This window comes from Musa acuminata, chromosome BXJ1-11 (assembly GCF_036884655.1).
Source record: "Musa acuminata AAA Group cultivar baxijiao chromosome BXJ1-11, Cavendish_Baxijiao_AAA, whole genome shotgun sequence".
NCBI classification, from domain to species: Eukaryota; Viridiplantae; Streptophyta; class Magnoliopsida; order Zingiberales; family Musaceae; genus Musa; species Musa acuminata.
The window spans coordinates 3537946-3555591 of record NC_088337.1 but is presented as its reverse complement, the minus strand read 5'-3'; the positions used below and the strand labels follow the sequence as shown (position 1 = coordinate 3555591).

At 45.0% G+C, this 17646-nt stretch overlaps 1 protein-coding gene across 1 annotated transcript; it reads left to right on the top strand.

Annotated features, from left to right (window-relative positions):
- Positions 1-6316: 6316 nt before the first annotated feature.
- LOC135596899 (putative glycerol-3-phosphate transporter 1) lies at positions 6317-9342 on the top strand. The gene is made up of 3 exons (XM_065089159.1): positions 6317-6494; positions 7203-8299; positions 8399-9342. The coding sequence occupies exons 2-3, from the start codon at positions 7303-7305 to the stop codon at positions 8965-8967; spliced, it is 1566 nt and encodes a 521-aa protein (XP_064945231.1). The 5' UTR covers positions 6317-6494; positions 7203-7302; the 3' UTR covers positions 8968-9342.
- Positions 9343-17646: the final 8304 nt, after the last annotated feature.

Here is a 17646-nt window from a genome sequence, read left to right as displayed (position 1 = left end):
CTAGACCAGCTGAGGATGAGGACAAGGGAAGAACCAAAATGGTAAAAGTGTCCCCATAGTTTCCCCAGCCCACACAATCTGAGCAGTCCCTGTGATGGGCAGCTCCAAAGAGGATGTGATCTCTGGCTGCCAAGTTTTCCACTGGATGTGCCAACTGCTGATTTATATCAAGAGTCGAAGGATATGAGGTTGATGTCTGCATGCAGCCGCGCCACAAAACCTGGAAGTGGACTTGGCATCTAAGCTCATTTGCTGTCAATTATGTCTAAAGTCCTCCACTGTAATCGAGACGACAGCAATGGATGGGATAGCTACGAGAGGACAAAAGATGGCGTGGATGTGTAAGCCACGGACAAATAATATGCTGTCATGCCCCTTCGTGGAAGTAAAGGGCTGCATGCATGCTGCAATGTTAGTGCTATTGTGCAGCAAAAATATTCCATCGACCAAGCATAATAGTCTACTTTGGATGTGTGAGACTGATTCCAAGTTGCACTTAAATAATAAGAAGGAATTAAAGAGTTAGGTCCAACCACATTACAATTAAAATAATAAATTAATTTAATTGTCAATATCATAATATTCTTATATACATAAATATAACTTTGCATGCGTTTACAATTACGATGGCAAAGGCAATTCATTGGTCTACTCCGAACGAATTAAGTGATTGAATTTTCAATTATTTCCTATCAAAATATATTGTGCTCGACGCATAATAAAGTCAAAATAGGAAACACATAGCATAAGGAAGTCAAACCAAGTCGGCTCTTCTTGATTCGATGTGGCACAGGAAAAGATGAATCGGAGTTGACAGGAATAGTTAAACCAAGTCGCTCTTAACGGGTCCAACCAGTCCGGTTTGGACCTGTTCAATAATTGTGCCTGAGATCGTGAGGTAGATAGATGATGTGGATAGTAATTATGATAAGACTCGATTGACGGCACACCTCACGCCTCGATGGACGCGATAGCACTTGGTCAAACGAACCCGAACGTCGGTCGAGGCGTATTAACGCTTGCTCAGGCTCGGTTCTTCACGCCACGTCAATACTAATGTCAGACGCTACCAGCTTGCCCCCTGTAAGCGGGCACATCAAGAAACAGTAAGCTTCCCTATAAATACCCTCGCATTCCGAATGGGAGAGAAAAAAAAAGGGGAGAGACACAAAAAGACTTCTTCATCTGAAATCCCCTTCACATCAACTAACTTGATCGTCGGAGGGGTCGGGCCGAGCACCCCGACCCGACCTTTGTGCAGGAGCGAAACGAAGGTCCCCGCGAGACACGAAGGCGAGGAGTTCCTGCTCGGAGGATACACCGCCACCGTCTCGACCACCGCACCCGATCACCTCGGCGGACTTGAAGGCCGTCTCGGGAAGATCCCCATCATTCGGACCCGAACCCAGCCGCGTCGGCCCCGAGGCCACGGCTCAAGGTTGTTTCCCACAACAGATTAGCGCTAAAAGGAGGGCCCAGAATGTCGGGTAATCACCCGAGCGGCTCAGATGAGCCCACGGCTGAGAGGTCGCACTCGACTGAAGCCTTGGGGGAATATCCCCCGCACGGAGACCATCGTGATGAACACCCCGCCACGACCTCAGAACGATATTGGCGGATATTCAACGACCCGGGCTTTTCACCACCCGACGGTGCCCCCGCCGACCCCTCGCTCATGTCGTCCGAGACCTTTCAGGACCTCACTCATCAAGTTCGAGCTCTGATGGGTATGGTACAAACCATTATCTCGCTCGTTTTTCATCCGACACATCCGCCTGCGATCAAACCACTGCGACAACGCAAGGCGCCCGTTTGGGCCCACATGACACTTCCGGAGCCCCCAACTTCGCCTCGGGTCCGACCGGCTCCACTCGGGGATCCAGTGATGGCAAACCCGAGCGGTTGCCCGGAACCTGAGGCACTCTCTTCGGACTCCCTACGGGCCCAGTTGCGCTTCGTCAGCCAGCGACTCGACGAGGTGCAGAAAGAGGTTCGCAGTTCCAAGGGGGAGCTCGGGGAGGACGCACACCAAGGGTCTCCCTTCACGCCCGAGATACGGGATCAGACAGTCCCCCTGGACTTCCAGCTCCCCTCTCTGGACGCTTACGATGGCTCCACCGACCCAACGGATCATGTAGCTGCTTTTCGCGCCCAAATGGCGCTATACGGACCTCTGATGCCCTGATGTGCAGAGCATTCCCTACCACTCTAAGAGGGCCGGCCCACGTGTGGTATGACAGCTTGAAGACCGGAACGATCGCTTCCTTCAACCATCTCATCAAAGACTTCGAGCCCCACTTCGTGGCCTATGCACGGCCGAAGCCTTCCGCGACACTGCTCTTCGGACTCAAACAAAAGGAGGACGAGCCCCTCTCACATTTTGTGGATCATTTGCCAGGCAAATCCGGGGTTTGCCGAACACTCACCCCTCTCTGTTAGTGCAGGCATTTATGATAGGCCTGCGACCTTCTAGATTCCTCTGGTCCCTCGCGGAGCGACCTCCCACCACAGTGCCAGAGATGCTCCAGCGGGCTAACCGGTACATCGCGACGGAGGCCTAGGTGGCCGTGAGGAGAAGGGACAACTTCTGGCAGCATGCTCCATAGTAGAAGTCAAGCACCTGCGGTGGCTATCCGATGTAGTCCTTGTAAAAGGATTCTAGGCCCTGCCTCAGTCTCTACTGAGCAAAGGCTCAGTATCTATCTGACTGCCTCCCAGTTCGCGGTTAGCTCCGACATAACCCCCTTCGGTATCTACACGGCTCGGTCGTAGGCTACCCGAGTCCACCTCAGGGCGGCCTTTCTGCCTGAGCTGCATCTCTCGGCCGTAGACTATCGAGTTCCCCTTAGGGCGGCCTTTCCGCCTGAGCTACATCTCTCGGTCGTAGACTACCGAGTTCCCCTCAGGGCGGCCTCCTCTCTTGAGCCGTATTCCTCGACCGCATGATTCCCGAGACCACACATGCGCGGCCTGCCCGCCTGCGTCGTGCTCCTCGGTCGCTTGAAGCCCGAGACACACCTACGCGGCCAGCCCACCTGTGTCGTGCTCCTCGGCTCCATGCTCCCCGAGGCACACCTGCGCGGCCAGCCCGTCTGCGTTGTGCTCCTCGGCCGCATGATGCCCGAGACCACACCTGCGCGGCCTGCCTGTCTGCGTCGTGCTCCTCGACCGCATGATGCCCGAGACATACCTGCGCAGCCAGCCCGCCTGCGTCGTGCTCCTCGGCTCCATGCTCCCCGAGACACACCTGCGCGGTCAGCCCGTCTGCGTCGTGCTCCTCGGCTCCATGCCCCCCCGAGACACACCTACGCGGCCAGCCCACCTACGTCGTGCTCCTCAACCGCATGATGCCCAAGACCACACCTGCGCAGCCTGCCCGCCTGCGTCGTGCTCCCTGAGACACACTTGCGTGGCCAACCAACCTGCGTCGTGCTCCTCGGCTCCATGCCCCCCGAGACACACCTGCGCGGCCTGCCCGCCTGCACTGTGCTCCTCGACCGCATGATGCATGAGACACACCTGCATGGCCAACCCGCCTGCATCGTGCTCCTCGGCTCCATGCTCCCCGAGACACACCTGCGTGGCCAGCTCGCCTGCGTCGTGCTCCTCGGCTCCATGCCCCCCGAGACACCTGCGCGGCCAGCCTGCCTGCGTCGTGCTCCCCGAGACACACCTGCGCGGCCAGCCTGCCTGCGTCATGCTCCCCGAGACACACCTGCGCGGCCAACCCGCCTGCGTTGTGCTCCTCGACTCCATGCTCCCCGAGACACACCTGCGCGGTTGGCTCGCCTGTGTCGTGCTCCTCGGCTCCATGCCCCCCGAGACACACTTGCGCAGCCAGCCCGCCTGCGTCGTGCTCCTCGGCTCCATGCTCCTCGAGATCACGCCTGCGCGGCCAGCCGGCCTGCATCGTGCTCCTCGGCTTCATGCTCCCCGAGACCGCGCCTGCGTGGCCAGCCCGCCTGAAAGCTGACGCCATGCCTCGGACTCCAGTTACAACGACCGACGCATAGCTTCTTTCCGGGGGGGAATATGATGAGGATAGTAATTATGATAAGACTCGGCTGACGTCAGATGACGCCTCACGCCTCATGCCTCGATCGACGCGACAACACTTGGTTAAACGGACCAGAACGCCGGTCGAGGCGCATTAACACCTGCTCAAGCTCGGTTCTTCACGCCACGCCAACACCAATGTCAGACGCTACCAGCCTGCTCCATGCAAGCGGGCACATCAGGAAACAGTAAGCTTCCCTATAAATACCCTCGCATTCTGAATGAGAGAGAAAAAAAAGGGAGAGAGACACAAAAAGACTTCTTCATATGAAATCCCCTTCACATCAACTAACTTGATCGTCGGAGGGGTCGGGCCGAGCACCCCGACCCGACTTTTGTGCAGGAGCGAAGCCGAAGGTCCCCGCGAGACGTGAAGGCGAGGAGTTTCTGCTCGGAGGAGACAACGACATCGTCCCGACCATCTCGGCGGACTCGAAGGCCGTCTCGGGAAGATCCCCATAATTCGGACCCGAACCCAACCGCGTCGACCCCGAGGCCACGGCTCAAAGTTGTTTCCCACGACAATAAACACCCGTACAAAGCGTGCAATGTTTGCCACACCATTATTATTATTATTTAATAAAAATAAAAAATAGAAAATATTACGAAAGAAAGGATGCAATTAAATTTGATCTTTTATCTTATCAGTGACACTTGAGAGTTCGATGTGTAGTCAAGCAGTAGAGATTTCTCCATCTTTTTCTGCTGTCAGCGAGGTCATTTCTGAGATGTTGTAGTGCCTCAGTTTCTGCTGGATACCGTACCCACTAGTTCATGATAAGTAGGGTTTTCTTGCACACTCAACTTGGGATGGGAGAAGAGACATATTTTTTGGTATGGTTGCAGTGGGAAAAAACAAGAGAGAGAGAGAGAGAGAGAGAGAGAGAGAGCATCAACTTTTCATGGCATTATTCTTTGGCGGTTCCTTTATCTGAGTGAAAACAAACGATCTGATGCATGCAAAGATCACAAAGTATTTCGCAAGCTGACCGTCAAATCTCAATCCACACGCAGCTTGCCGATGAGCAGCTTCAGATCGAGGCGGGAGGCAGAGATCAACCATGGCAAGGAAGGAATCCAGTAAGGCATATTCCTGATTCTACCTTAGCGGAAGCAAAAGTAGAGGAGTGAGAGAAAGGAGAGACGATGATAAACGTCTTCGTGAAGCAGCTCGACTGTTGTCAAGTGCAGTCGAGGCCGTCGATCGCTATCGTCTCTCGGTGGCCCCTCCACTGTAGAGGACAGCGGGGTGGCGTGCGGGAAGAAACCACGGCGGGATGGGATTAGCCCCGTCGATGAAAAGAAGGACCGGATGACGGAGTTAACGTAGACGTATCGGCCACGGAAAGCCACGTACTAGAAAACACGGCGCGTACGTCACCTGTTTCGTGAACATAAACAGCCCCACCACCGACCGTTCTTTCCTTTTCTTTTCCTCAGACCCCTTTGCCTAACTCTCATCCATTGTCTGGACGTCCCGCGCGGGACCCACAACCTGAATCACGAGATTTGAATTCCGTGGTCCAATCTCATCTGCGGGTCGATTTGGATTCGTGGGTCCAATTATCAATTAATATGGTCCGTCTGATGTGTTCGATGATATTAGTGGCTCAGGTTGGCCACCGCATTGTATCATTCAATACTTTAGTTATCCACATGATTTGTCAGCTTTACATTGTTTGATATTTTATATTCTCACGTAATTATCTGATACATTGAGATACGAGCCTATACTATACTACGTACACGTACAAACTCCATAGTCCAAGTATGGGGGGATCAAGCTTCAGACTAGTGAAGGAAGCAATATTACTGTATCATCCAAGGGCCAATAATTTCTTTTCCATCTCCCAAGAAACACAATCATGTCGCTTGGAAACCTACCCTAGATAGGACCATCGACGTCAAACCAACGCCAACGAAGTTATCATAAAATAATAGAGATGTAAATGTTGTATTAATGATTTTTTTTTTTTAATCTTTCTTTTTTGTTTTTACAAGGGCTTGGGATACATATTACGTGGTGGTGTTTCACTGGGTTTATGGTAGAGTGGCGTGTGCATTTTAGCACAGCCAATCCGTGGTAAGGATCTGCGACTTGTCGACCCCGCAGCAATGGGGAGAAGGAATATGCGGGCGGCATGGCGGGTATTATGCCAAGGAATATCCGCGGAATATCTCGAGGTTGTCACGCACAGGGCAGTGAACGGTCGATAAAGCCCCTCGGCCGTAGTAACCAACGAGGCCACCTCGGAGGGGCACCCCCGTGATTTGGCGCACCGACAGCACCGCTGGCTGCCGCAGCCTCGCGTGCCTACAAATCCCCGCATCAACCCCTGCCATCTTCTTCCTCGGAGCGAGCTAGCGGCTGAGCTGCATCCACCGTCAGCAAACGAGAGGGAGAGACTAGTGGAGTTTGATAAGATCATCTCATCCAGGTAACAACACCCCCTGACAAAGGCTCCATTGCATGCAGCCTCTGTTGTGTTGTATTAGGAAACAGTTCGTGATCCAGTACGCAATCTAGCGAGATGCTGCGGGTAGATTAGGATGGGATCTTTGTTGTGTCTCTTATATCGATACAGTTCATGCAATTTAGCGACTGGTTGAAATCTAAATTCTTCTGTGACCGATTCTATTTAGAACACAGACGTTTGACTTTTTCCAGACGTTCTTCTTCATGGATCAGTTTTCTCGTTATAAATAGGATGTAATTTTGTTTTGGTGGTAAAAGGAGAAAGTCTTGCTGTAAGCGATTCTGATACCTTTCTTGACGGGGATAGTTAAGAGTGTTCTTTGGTGAAATCTTCGGTTGACAGACTTGCGTGATTCCTTCGTTTTCAATCTGCATGGCTTGGTTCAGCTATCTTGATCGCCTTCGGTCATGTTTCTGCATCGGAGTAGCAGTTTCTTGATCGTTCACTCTGGATGTTCTACTGTTCTGTGGTTCCCATGCTTCTGTGTTCTTGGATCATGCCAATGGCGTAACGTAACTTTGTTTGTAGATTATGATTAGATCTCTCGATTAAATCATGATGTCCGATGCATCTACTGAAAGTAATTGTAATACTCTGTTGAATCGGAACATCGAGCAAATCACAGTAAAGGTGTGGTTCTAAATTTTTGAGTTGCGTGTGGCTTTTCAGATGGCGATATCCTTATAGCAGAGGAAGAAGACAGCTCTCTTGGAAGACCTTCGCATCTGCTTCACTGCTTTTGGAAGATAAAGACGTACGTCAATCATTCATGGGTTCAGCAGGGGAACAGAGAAATGAAACCCAACACCACAGGCCCGTCGGCGTTCGATTCTTGGAGTACATTAGAGGCACTCCATTCACCTTCAGAACATACCAAGCGATCGTTCTGGTGTTAACGTTCTTCGCGTACGCCAGCTTCCATGCGACTCGGAAGACCACGAGCATCGTCAAAAGCGTCCTCGATCCGCAGACAACTGAGCTGGGATTTACCCACTGGCCAAGGTTCTACTTCCTCGGAACAGTCGAGGGGGCTCAACGGAATCCGGGACTCAACGCTGGCTGGGCTCCGTTCGACACTTCAGCTGGCACGGCCATGCTCGGACAGATCGATGTTGCCTTCCTTTCCATCTACTCTCTCGGGATGTACTTCGCAGGGCATTTAGGCGATCGGTTCGATCTGAGAGTCCTTCTGGCCCTTGGAATGGCAGGGACTGGAATATTCACTTCCCTCTTCGGTGCTGGCTACTGGATGAACATACATAGTTTCTACTACTTCCTGGTGGTTCAGATGTTGGCCGGACTGTTTCAGTCCACAGGATGGCCGTCGGTGGTGGCTGTCGTCGGGAATTGGTTTGGAAAGAAGAAGAGGGGACTGATCATGGGGATATGGAACGCACACACCTCAATAGGAAACATATCTGGATCATTGATCGCTTCTGCGCTACTGAAGTATGGTTGGGGCTACTCCTTTGCTGTTCCCGGCCTTATCATCGCACTTTTCGGGTTGACGGTGTTCTTGTTCTTGCCCGTTAGTCCTGAGAAAATGGGGATCGAAAACGAGGAAGAAAGCCAGTTGAAATCCCCCGAGAAAGATGGGATCACTCAGCCTCTGTTGGAAGGAAGACCCAACGAAAAGGGAACAGCGGTGGGCTTCGTGGAGGCGTGGGGGATTCCTGGCGTTGCACCGTTTGCTCTCTGTCTCTTCTTCTCCAAGCTTGTGGCTTACACCTTCCTTTACTGGCTCCCTTTCTACATCAGCCATACAGGTATCTCTTCATTGATCTTATGAACTGTTTCGATGCTGCATTCCAGTCTCTCTAATCAATCGTTGTGTGTTCTAACGCCACATGTTCTTCATCATGCAGCTATCGATGGAAAGTACTTATCTGATTCAACAGCCGGAACGCTGTCATCATTGTTCGATGTTGGAGGTGTCGTCGGGGGAATCCTCGCAGGTCACATCTCCGACCGACTCGATGCCCGCGCACTGACAGCGGCAAGCTTCATGTACTGCGCCATCCCAGCCCTCTTCTTCTACCGCATTTACGGGAGCATCTCCCTGTACTGGAATGTAGCGCTCATGTTCGTCGCCGGCATGTTTGTCAATGGCCCCTATGCATTGATAACAACGGCAGTATCGGCGGACCTGGGAACGCACAGCTCCCTGAAGGGGAACTCCCGGGCCTTGGCCACCGTCACTGCGATAATAGACGGGACAGGGTCAGTGGGCGCTGCCATTGGCCCCCTTGTCACGGGCTATATATCAGCCAACAGCTGGAGTGCAGTGTTCACCATGCTCATGGCAGCGGCACTGGTGGCTGGGCTGCTCTTGACGAAGCTTGTGGTGGCCGAGGTGACGGCAAAAATGGAGTCTGGTGGATCGCGAACTGGTGGTTTGCCACAGAGGTCCTCTGTACCTGAGACCCTTGTATAGCGTAAGGATGGATATGCTGTTCATAATTTAGGATGTGGAAATATTAGAGCAGGTCCTCTAATTTTTGCAAGAGGAGCAGCTCCTCGTTGCTCGACGTGAATAAGGGCAATGGTTGGCTCAGGTGTTATGGCCCTTCAACAACAACATGCCCCTCCCTCTTTGCAACACAAGGGGGAGCTATGGTGGTGGTAGAGATGGGAGTGCACTCACCAGGTTCCATGTCTAGGGACATGGCTTTTGAGCTATTTGAGAGTGCACTTCATTGGAATATGATCGAGTTTGTAATTTGTACTGCATTGTTTGGAAAGTGTAGCAGATATATTATTTGGTGGTGTTAAGAAGTTAGCTTTGGAGACAGCAAAGGGTGGCTGGTAATCCTCTGTTATATTTGTAGTCTGAATCCAGGAGTTGGAACATCGGATGATTGATTTATCATATGAATTTTCATTGACATTATTACATTAAAATTTTATGTGATGAATCATACTATTAGTATACTTTTGGGCTTTTTTTCTTAGTTTACTCTCCCTTAAGTATACTTTTGAAAATAAATTCTTGCTTACCTAAAAAATCTTTAAATGATTTTTTAGAAATAAATTTAGTAAAAATATGTATGATATTATTTTTGCTCTTGATCTTTATGATTTTAATAGCTTTTTGAAGCATCCTTTTCCGAATGAAATGATATTTAATTTGAATATGTTTGGTTCTTCTATAAAACTTTAGATTTGTTATTAATTTTAAGATACTTTAATTATTACATTAAAAAATAATTGATTTATTAATTTTATAACAAACATCCTCGATTATATGTTTTAATCATATACATTTTTAAGTAGCAAGAGGAGGTCTTGTATTCAGAAAGATTGATGATTATTTCTTACTACATTATGAGTCATATAAAAATATATAACTAGAAGTTGATTTAATATAATTCAAATGACCCCCTAGATCATCTGCATAATCGTATAATTCAGAATATATGTCCTTATATAATAATCTCAAATCAAAGTAGAATTCATATATTTTAATATTCTTCTTTTTGGATTTGACTTCATTTGAGATTGTACTAAATGACTTATAAGACTAACTGAAAAAAATATAATATCTTGTAATTATTAAGTAAAAGTAGTAAGATGAGAAAGATCATTAATTAGACTTTTCTGCATCATAATTTTTAATTTAAGAAAATTTATATGATTAAATCTAGCATGATACACCATCATTTATACTCATCGAGTTAGATGCTAACAAAATATATAAATCTTTGATCATTTTAAGAGTATGTATTATATCTATATTTAATTCCTTTAAGTTGTGAAGAAACTTAATTTCATTAAGACTTAAAAAAATATAATTTCTAGCATCGATTACATTTATAACAAAAAAGAAAATTTTCTTCAGAATATTATACATACTCTTCTATATAATATGATTATTATCTTTATCTTATGTATAATATGATTATTATCTGAGATTACAATGGTGCTTTTGTCTTCACTTGGTGAACAGTATTGTTTATTATAATAATTATATCATTATATTTATTGACAAAGGTTGGTGAATTTGATATCATCACCCATGAAATATCATGGTCTTGGGAATTTCAATCATAAAACATTTGTCCCAATAGCATTGTAATAATCTTCTTTATTTATAATTTTTTTTTTCTTTAATCTTAATATGATAAATTTTCTTGATATGGTCTAACTTGAATGCTTATAACACTTGATCTTCTTTCTATTTCTACCATTATTTGAAGAAGACTCCGACTTATTGTTAGTATCAATCTTTTTCTCTTTATTTTTATCATTACCTTTTTTTCTTATTTGTAAAACGGGCATCTCCATCTCCATCTCCGTAGAAAATCCTTTGACATGCTAAGGATTCCTCAAAAACAAGAAATTTTTTTAACTCTACTAAGGATGGTTGTTGAACCCATCCTTGAATAGATATAATATAAGAAATATATTCTTTTTAAAAATCATAAATAATATAATGTTTCATTCATACATCAGAAATATATTGATTTAGATCTGGGAGTGATATTTGTGAATATAAATTTTTAATCTTTAAAAGGTACTAAGAAGTTGAGAAATTATATTGAATAATATTTGTTAAATTATTCTTTAAATACTCGAGTCAGTATCGAGAGTGATTCAAATATCTGAAGTTGATTTATAATTAATATTATATTTAAAGAAATCATAGAAATTTAATACCAAACCCATCAACTCAACTATCATAATCCATAGTTGAAAAATGATATCTTCTTTACCAAGAATATCTTGAAATATAGATTACCGCTATTATGAATTTGATACTATACAAAGAAAAATAAGGATCACATGCAAATAAAACTCTTTATTCAAATAATAGTAACAAGTTACTACTAACTTAAGATCAAACCAAACAAAAGAAGAAGAAACCAAAACAAAAGTTTTTAAAAAATTATATTAAACTTCTAAAAGAGAAAAAAATACTTGTAGGATCTTAAACTACTCTCGAACCATAGTCCTATAAACCAAAACACTTAAACTTGGATGAATCTATATATCATTTATTTATAAGTATAAAATAATAATTTAAACCAAGAGACTCTTATTTTTATAATTTTATCTAGCCAACTTATTTAAAAGCAAAAATAAAAATCTAATTTTTTTAAAAAGATAATACTTTAAATCATATCATAAATAATATCAAACTTATCCACGATGATTCACATGTGTCCATCCTTTATCGCGAGATTTAAGATGTGTTAATTTACATAGTCTTGCCTCTACAACTCAAGGTGCCAAAAACTGTCTATATGTGACATGGGCTCCTAAACCTTTAGTATGAATTGCTGTTGGAAGCAAACAAATGAAGTTGAACTGCATCAAAGAAGAAAAAGATGTATGAAATTGACACATGCAAAAAGAAATGAATTTGTGACCAGGAAACAGGAAATTCTACAACTTTAAAGTATGATAAATATACAAAACCTTCAAATAAGTTACATTCCCATCAGCATTTTGCTTGCTATTTCATTATAGCTAAACTTCAGTCCTCCCTATGTTCAAAGATGCATCACCTTTCTTTCCCTTTAAGAACAAGTCATTTGTTCTTACATGCTGAAACTGAAAGAAGCAGTGGCATGCTACTGAATGCATCCCTTCATTCAACTTACATGCTGCTTTTTGCACAATACATCTCAGATAATTTAACTTTATTTTGATTTCATTTCTTTTTTCAGTTCTATGAAGTCCCTTCTCTGCACAGCAAAGCTCTCTCCAGGAAAATAGAAAAGTTTGTGGAACAGTTGAAGTATATCCAAGATGATCCAGACCATTATTTTGTTTTTTCATTTCCTCCACCTTCTCCCCATTTTTTTTTCCTCATCTATTTCATTTTCTCACCAGCTAAGCTAAAATAAGTAGGTAAATTGTGTGTTTTGTTTATGATAAAATAACGAAGAAAGAAGAAAAGCCTCAAGACAATGGTTTAAGGGCTTCTTCGAAGACAATGGTTAAAGGGTTTTTTTTTTATTTAAATTATTATTTTATACTTATAAATAGATGACGTATATGTAAATCCATCCAAGTTAAGTGTTTGGGCCTCTGGGGTTCAAGACCAAGAATAGTTCAAAATGGTATGAGTGTCTTATTTGGCTTGATTTCTAAAGAGTTCAGTATAATTTATTTTTGTCTTGATTTCTTCATTTTTTATTTGGCTTGATCTTGGACTAAAATACCTTATTACTACTATTTTATGAAAGGATAATATTTACATATAATCTCTTCCTTTCTTTATAATTTGTTCGTAAGACCATAACATAGTTTAAGTCATTTTTAAAATAATCATTTTCATTATAATAAATATTCTTGATGAGAGAACGTCTATATAAATGATATTTTTGATTCCTGGGCTCTATCTTTCTCAAATCATAAGGATTTTCTATATTATTTAAAACGAGAGTTCTGAGTCGAAAAGTGTCAAAATAGTAAGAGAAATCATTTCTAAAAGTCTCAAAAATAATGATTGAAGGTACATAATTTTTGTTTCAACGATAGTTTCGTTGTGTTTGTGATGGTTTAGAAACACATTTAGATCTTAAATTTTCTTGCATTCAGTGCATTACTGCACAAGTTTCCTGCACATAATCATCATAATTCTGATCTGTTGCCATGCAAAAATATATCATAGTCTTAATTAGCGAGTCTCACCCTGAAAAGGCTACGAATAAAATTGATAGACTAAATAGCAGAGTCACAATGGGCTCACATTTTGTCTCCAAATATGATGGACACAAATAGCCCAGTCCAATTTATTGTCTAAACGAAAGCCCATGGGACATCCCATCACCTCTCTCTTTCTCTCTCCTCCTCCTCCTCCTCCTCCTCCTCCTCTCTCTCTCTCTCTCTCTCTCTCTCTCTCTTACACACAATTTACACTATACAGTAGTAAATAGTTTGATGATGCCTGATAGATATGTATGATATGCTTATGTAAGTTTAAGAATCATGGTTAGGTCTTCATCCACAGCAATTATTAAACCACCATGGCCATTTCTTACTTTGCTAACTTGAGTGCATGTCTGAGGACTTTAACTGGCCCCGTACAGATCCACAGAACAAAGTTCTTCAGATCCTTGGCAAGAACCTTCTCGTGGATGGAGGTACAGCATCATGCATCAACCCTGTCGATCGCCTTTCTTCTCATTGATCAGATGCCTCACGGCAAGCTCGACAGGTGATGGAAACACACAAGATATGTTCTGTTCCTTTGCCACCAACACTCGAGATCTTCTTATCTGAAAGCCTTTTTAAAGGGAAGTGTTGGCGAAGCTTGTTGGATACTTGGAGCATCTCCACTGTCGTAAAGGATCATCAGAATCAAATCTTTGACACCTTCGACTTCCTTCGATCCAGAGACCTCGATCATCATCGTCAGTATTATTTTTGTGGTTTTGTTGTTAGCATCAGATGTCTCAAGAATATAACTTTTAGCTACTGTTTCTGAAACACATGTCTATGTAACCATGATTTATTATGGCCATGCTGTGGCAATTATTTGGAGAAACATGAAAGGGATCTCATACAGTCTAAGAAAGAAGGAGAAATGACATAACCTAGTCATTAGGGTTTCTAGTTTTTGAGGTGAAGGAATCATGTTCCTCCATTAATGGCGATATCCACCAGTAGCCACCCAAAGTTCATATGCTTTCTAACTCATCATAATTATCGACCTTGTGGGATCATGTCGTGGCCACTGACCACCATTGCGAATATGATTCCCTGCAGAGTGCTTGCCTGCTTCTATATGAATATATAAACTACACATGATGTTAATGGTTGGCAGTGATCGGATAGTAGTAGTCATCTTTTCCTTCCTTTTTCCATTCTATATTTGTTTTTATTCGAGGATTATTGTAGTGAGGATGTGAAACCTGACAAAGAAAGAAGACCAGAAAGAAATTTAAGATAAAGAAACATCAAGTGAAATCTATAAAACACCAAATAACACTCCGAAAAGAGGAGAAGAAGAACAAGAAGCACTAGTCAAGTCAACCCAAGAAGTTCCTCATCTTCTACTGATGAATTTACCTAGCCATGTTGAAGCCTGATTCAGAATGGATGGACCCACCAAGACATGGTTGTGGGGGACCCAACTAGGATGGCCCACAAACACCAATCGTAAGAAAAGGAGGCGTCCACAAATCTGTCACGCAGCCTCCCCAACCCTTATCTCAAGACCAACCGCCCGAGGAAAGGAGAAAGGGAGAGGAACGCATGGAGAGGCTCCAAAGCAGAGCTCTTTAACAAGCAAGGTGGACACCAACCCCTTTCGATCATCTCATCATCTCCAACATAGGCCGTAGGGTGTGAGACCTAGGAAGGAATTGACTGAAGAAAGATAGAACCATGACACTGATAGAAAATGAAAACCATGCTTTACCAACAAAGGAGAAGCCATGAAAGGGACACGGGCAGTGATGCGTGGAGTTGACCCACTTTTCTACTAGAAACAAGGAAGAAGATGTGATAGAGAGGGAGTTAAGTCAATCACTAATCACTGCATGCATGCCACCGCGACTATCATCTAATTGTGGTCGAGCAAGTGCCATGGATTAAGGGACGAATCGCATGTCCAACTCAAAGCATATGAGTAGTGCACTCCTTTTGGGTATTATTGCACGTAAAGATGGGTGGAAAGGATGGGAAGCGTTGGCTCTACGCGGCCTGGAGATGTTAGAAAACGTAAAGGAAATCGAGTACGTGAGGAGAAGAGGAGGAAAAGGATTGTGGTTGGCAAGGCATCTACAAAAGAAGGAAGGAGAGAGGAGGGGGGGCAAAAGTGCCGGGTGATCACGACCTAATGCTTTTGCGTTCTCACAGGGCACAAAAGATGGTTTCTTCTTTTCTCGTTTGAGCTTGTGCGGTGACCCAATGAAATCCCTCGTCCTCTGTTGATTGGTCTTGATTTGGTTTGGATTGGATTGGATCAACGGTTGATGAGGACTCATGTGAGCTCATGGTTGAGCTCGAATGTGTGTCTACGTCCGCTGAGTCGGTCGGAAATCCCCGTCAAACTCATGCACGGCGTTGTCGGTGTTGGTCGTGGTGGTGGAGGATCGCCCGGCGGTGCTTGGACCATCGGGTTTTTGTTCGTATCGACGTGTGGTGACGGCGGCGATGGCGGACGGAGTAGTGGCTGAAATTTCGTCGATAGAGTGGTGGTTGAAGTTGTTGATAGAGAAGGAATAGGTCGGACGTTGTTGTTGGCGGATGGAACAAGTCGAGCAATGTCGAGCTGTGGAAATGGACATCATCACCTGCTTTCGTTCCTCGTAAACATCTCAAAGTCGGATGCCCAACTCACCTTTTCATGAGGCAAAACTTGGTGAGTTAGGGCTTCGGAAAGGCAAATGCAGCTTTAGGTTGGGATCGAGCTAGCTAGCAAAGGAAAAGGTAATAAGCTAAGTAAAATAATCAAAGGCTGGCTCGTGCATGGGTGACCACCACGTCCATCGACCTTGGCAGCGGAGGAGGAGGCTTCGCCGTGACGAAGGCCTTCCACCCCTCTCGCCTTTTGGCGATGAAAAGGTGTGTACGACGCAACGCTTTCCGAGGGGGCGGCCCTGCGTGGCGTGGTCTCCTTGGGAGGAGCTCCACGGGACTCTTGAGCTCACATCTTTAGGGTTTTGCCGATCCGGTGCTGCATGCACCCGACGTAAAGGAATCGCAAGTTTTTTGGTCCACTGGTGGCCTTCACAAGCCCCCACATTGTTGTGTCTCCCTGAGGCTGAGGTGACTCGACTAAAGCAGAGTTCTGCGAGCAGGGCAAGTAGCTGATAACGAGGATGCACAGCGTCGGAGTCATGGAGGAGGCCAGGAGATCCTAACCTCGACAGCAGCATCAGATCGAGAGTTGCAGTTCATACATTGCATCACCCATTGTTTTAACCACTTCACAAGGAACATCAAGGGATCAAATAAACCCTAGGCTTTCTTCATGCACTTTTTCCTGCAGCTCATGCAAGGAACCAACATCAATGTGCGACAGATGATTCATAGATCACACCATTGCTGTGCTGTGCAAGGCTGTCCCGGGAGCAGTTCTGTTTTAAATATCACTCAAGTAGAGTAGGGGCAGTAGGAAAACAGAGAGGCTTTGCTACTCCCAATGTGGTGATCTCTTTCTGCTTTTGTTTTCGAGATCCTTTCCCAGGGACATGGTCCATGCAAAACCCTACCCCAGTGTTTTTACCTTTACAATGCAGAAGAGGACCACCAGAGTTGCTTACCCCCCCAATGCATGCAGGGCTGTGACCCAAAGTGTCCTCGGAAGGTTTTTAATCCTCCCTCCACCACAAGTGGAGGTGTGGTGAAGTGAGTGGATATGTTTTGCATGAGGACAGAATGCTCTCTGCTTTTGTTCTTTGAAGCTGAAAATGACTGATCAGCTTGGTGCATCACCAGTGTGTTGTCACCATCCATCATAACACCAATCTCTAACACACCTTGTCTCGAGTCAATTCAACAGTTGACAGACATTGGACAAATTGCCAAATCGTCAATCACCATTGCGCCAATGGAACACCCCTGGCTTGGTACCTTGTTCTGACCAACTTGTCTTCCACTGTGAATGAAAGCTTCACACTAGAAAACTGCAAGCACATCTGCACAATGAAAGGAGAAGAGGATGATTAGCATAGCAGAAGCAAAAGATACCTTGTAGTAGTATTAGTGTTCTTTTGGAACCGCAAAGCTTAACATGATGGGGAAATGAAAGAAAGGGGAAGAGGAAGTAAACTAAAGAGATGCAGGGCATGGCAAACCATTTTAAGTGTCATGTGGAATTGTACAGAAACCATGTGATAGATCAGAAGAAGCATTAGTTTATCCCAGTGAATCACAGTTAGACTAATTTCTTCTGGTGTTGGCCCTGCACACACTGAATCATTACGCTGCAAGCAAGATTATACCAACCATTCCGGCAAGGAGACATGGAAGACCCATCAGTATGTGGCAGGCAGTGTCATCTTCTCGACTGCATTGCATTGACCATCTGTGGTTGGTGGTTCAAGCATGCAGGAGGAGTCTTAGTGTTAGATCAAACAAGTTGAGTGTACAACAAGTCATGGCCCCTTCAGGAACAACGACAAGCTAACAAGATTGCATTTACCTGACACGCATG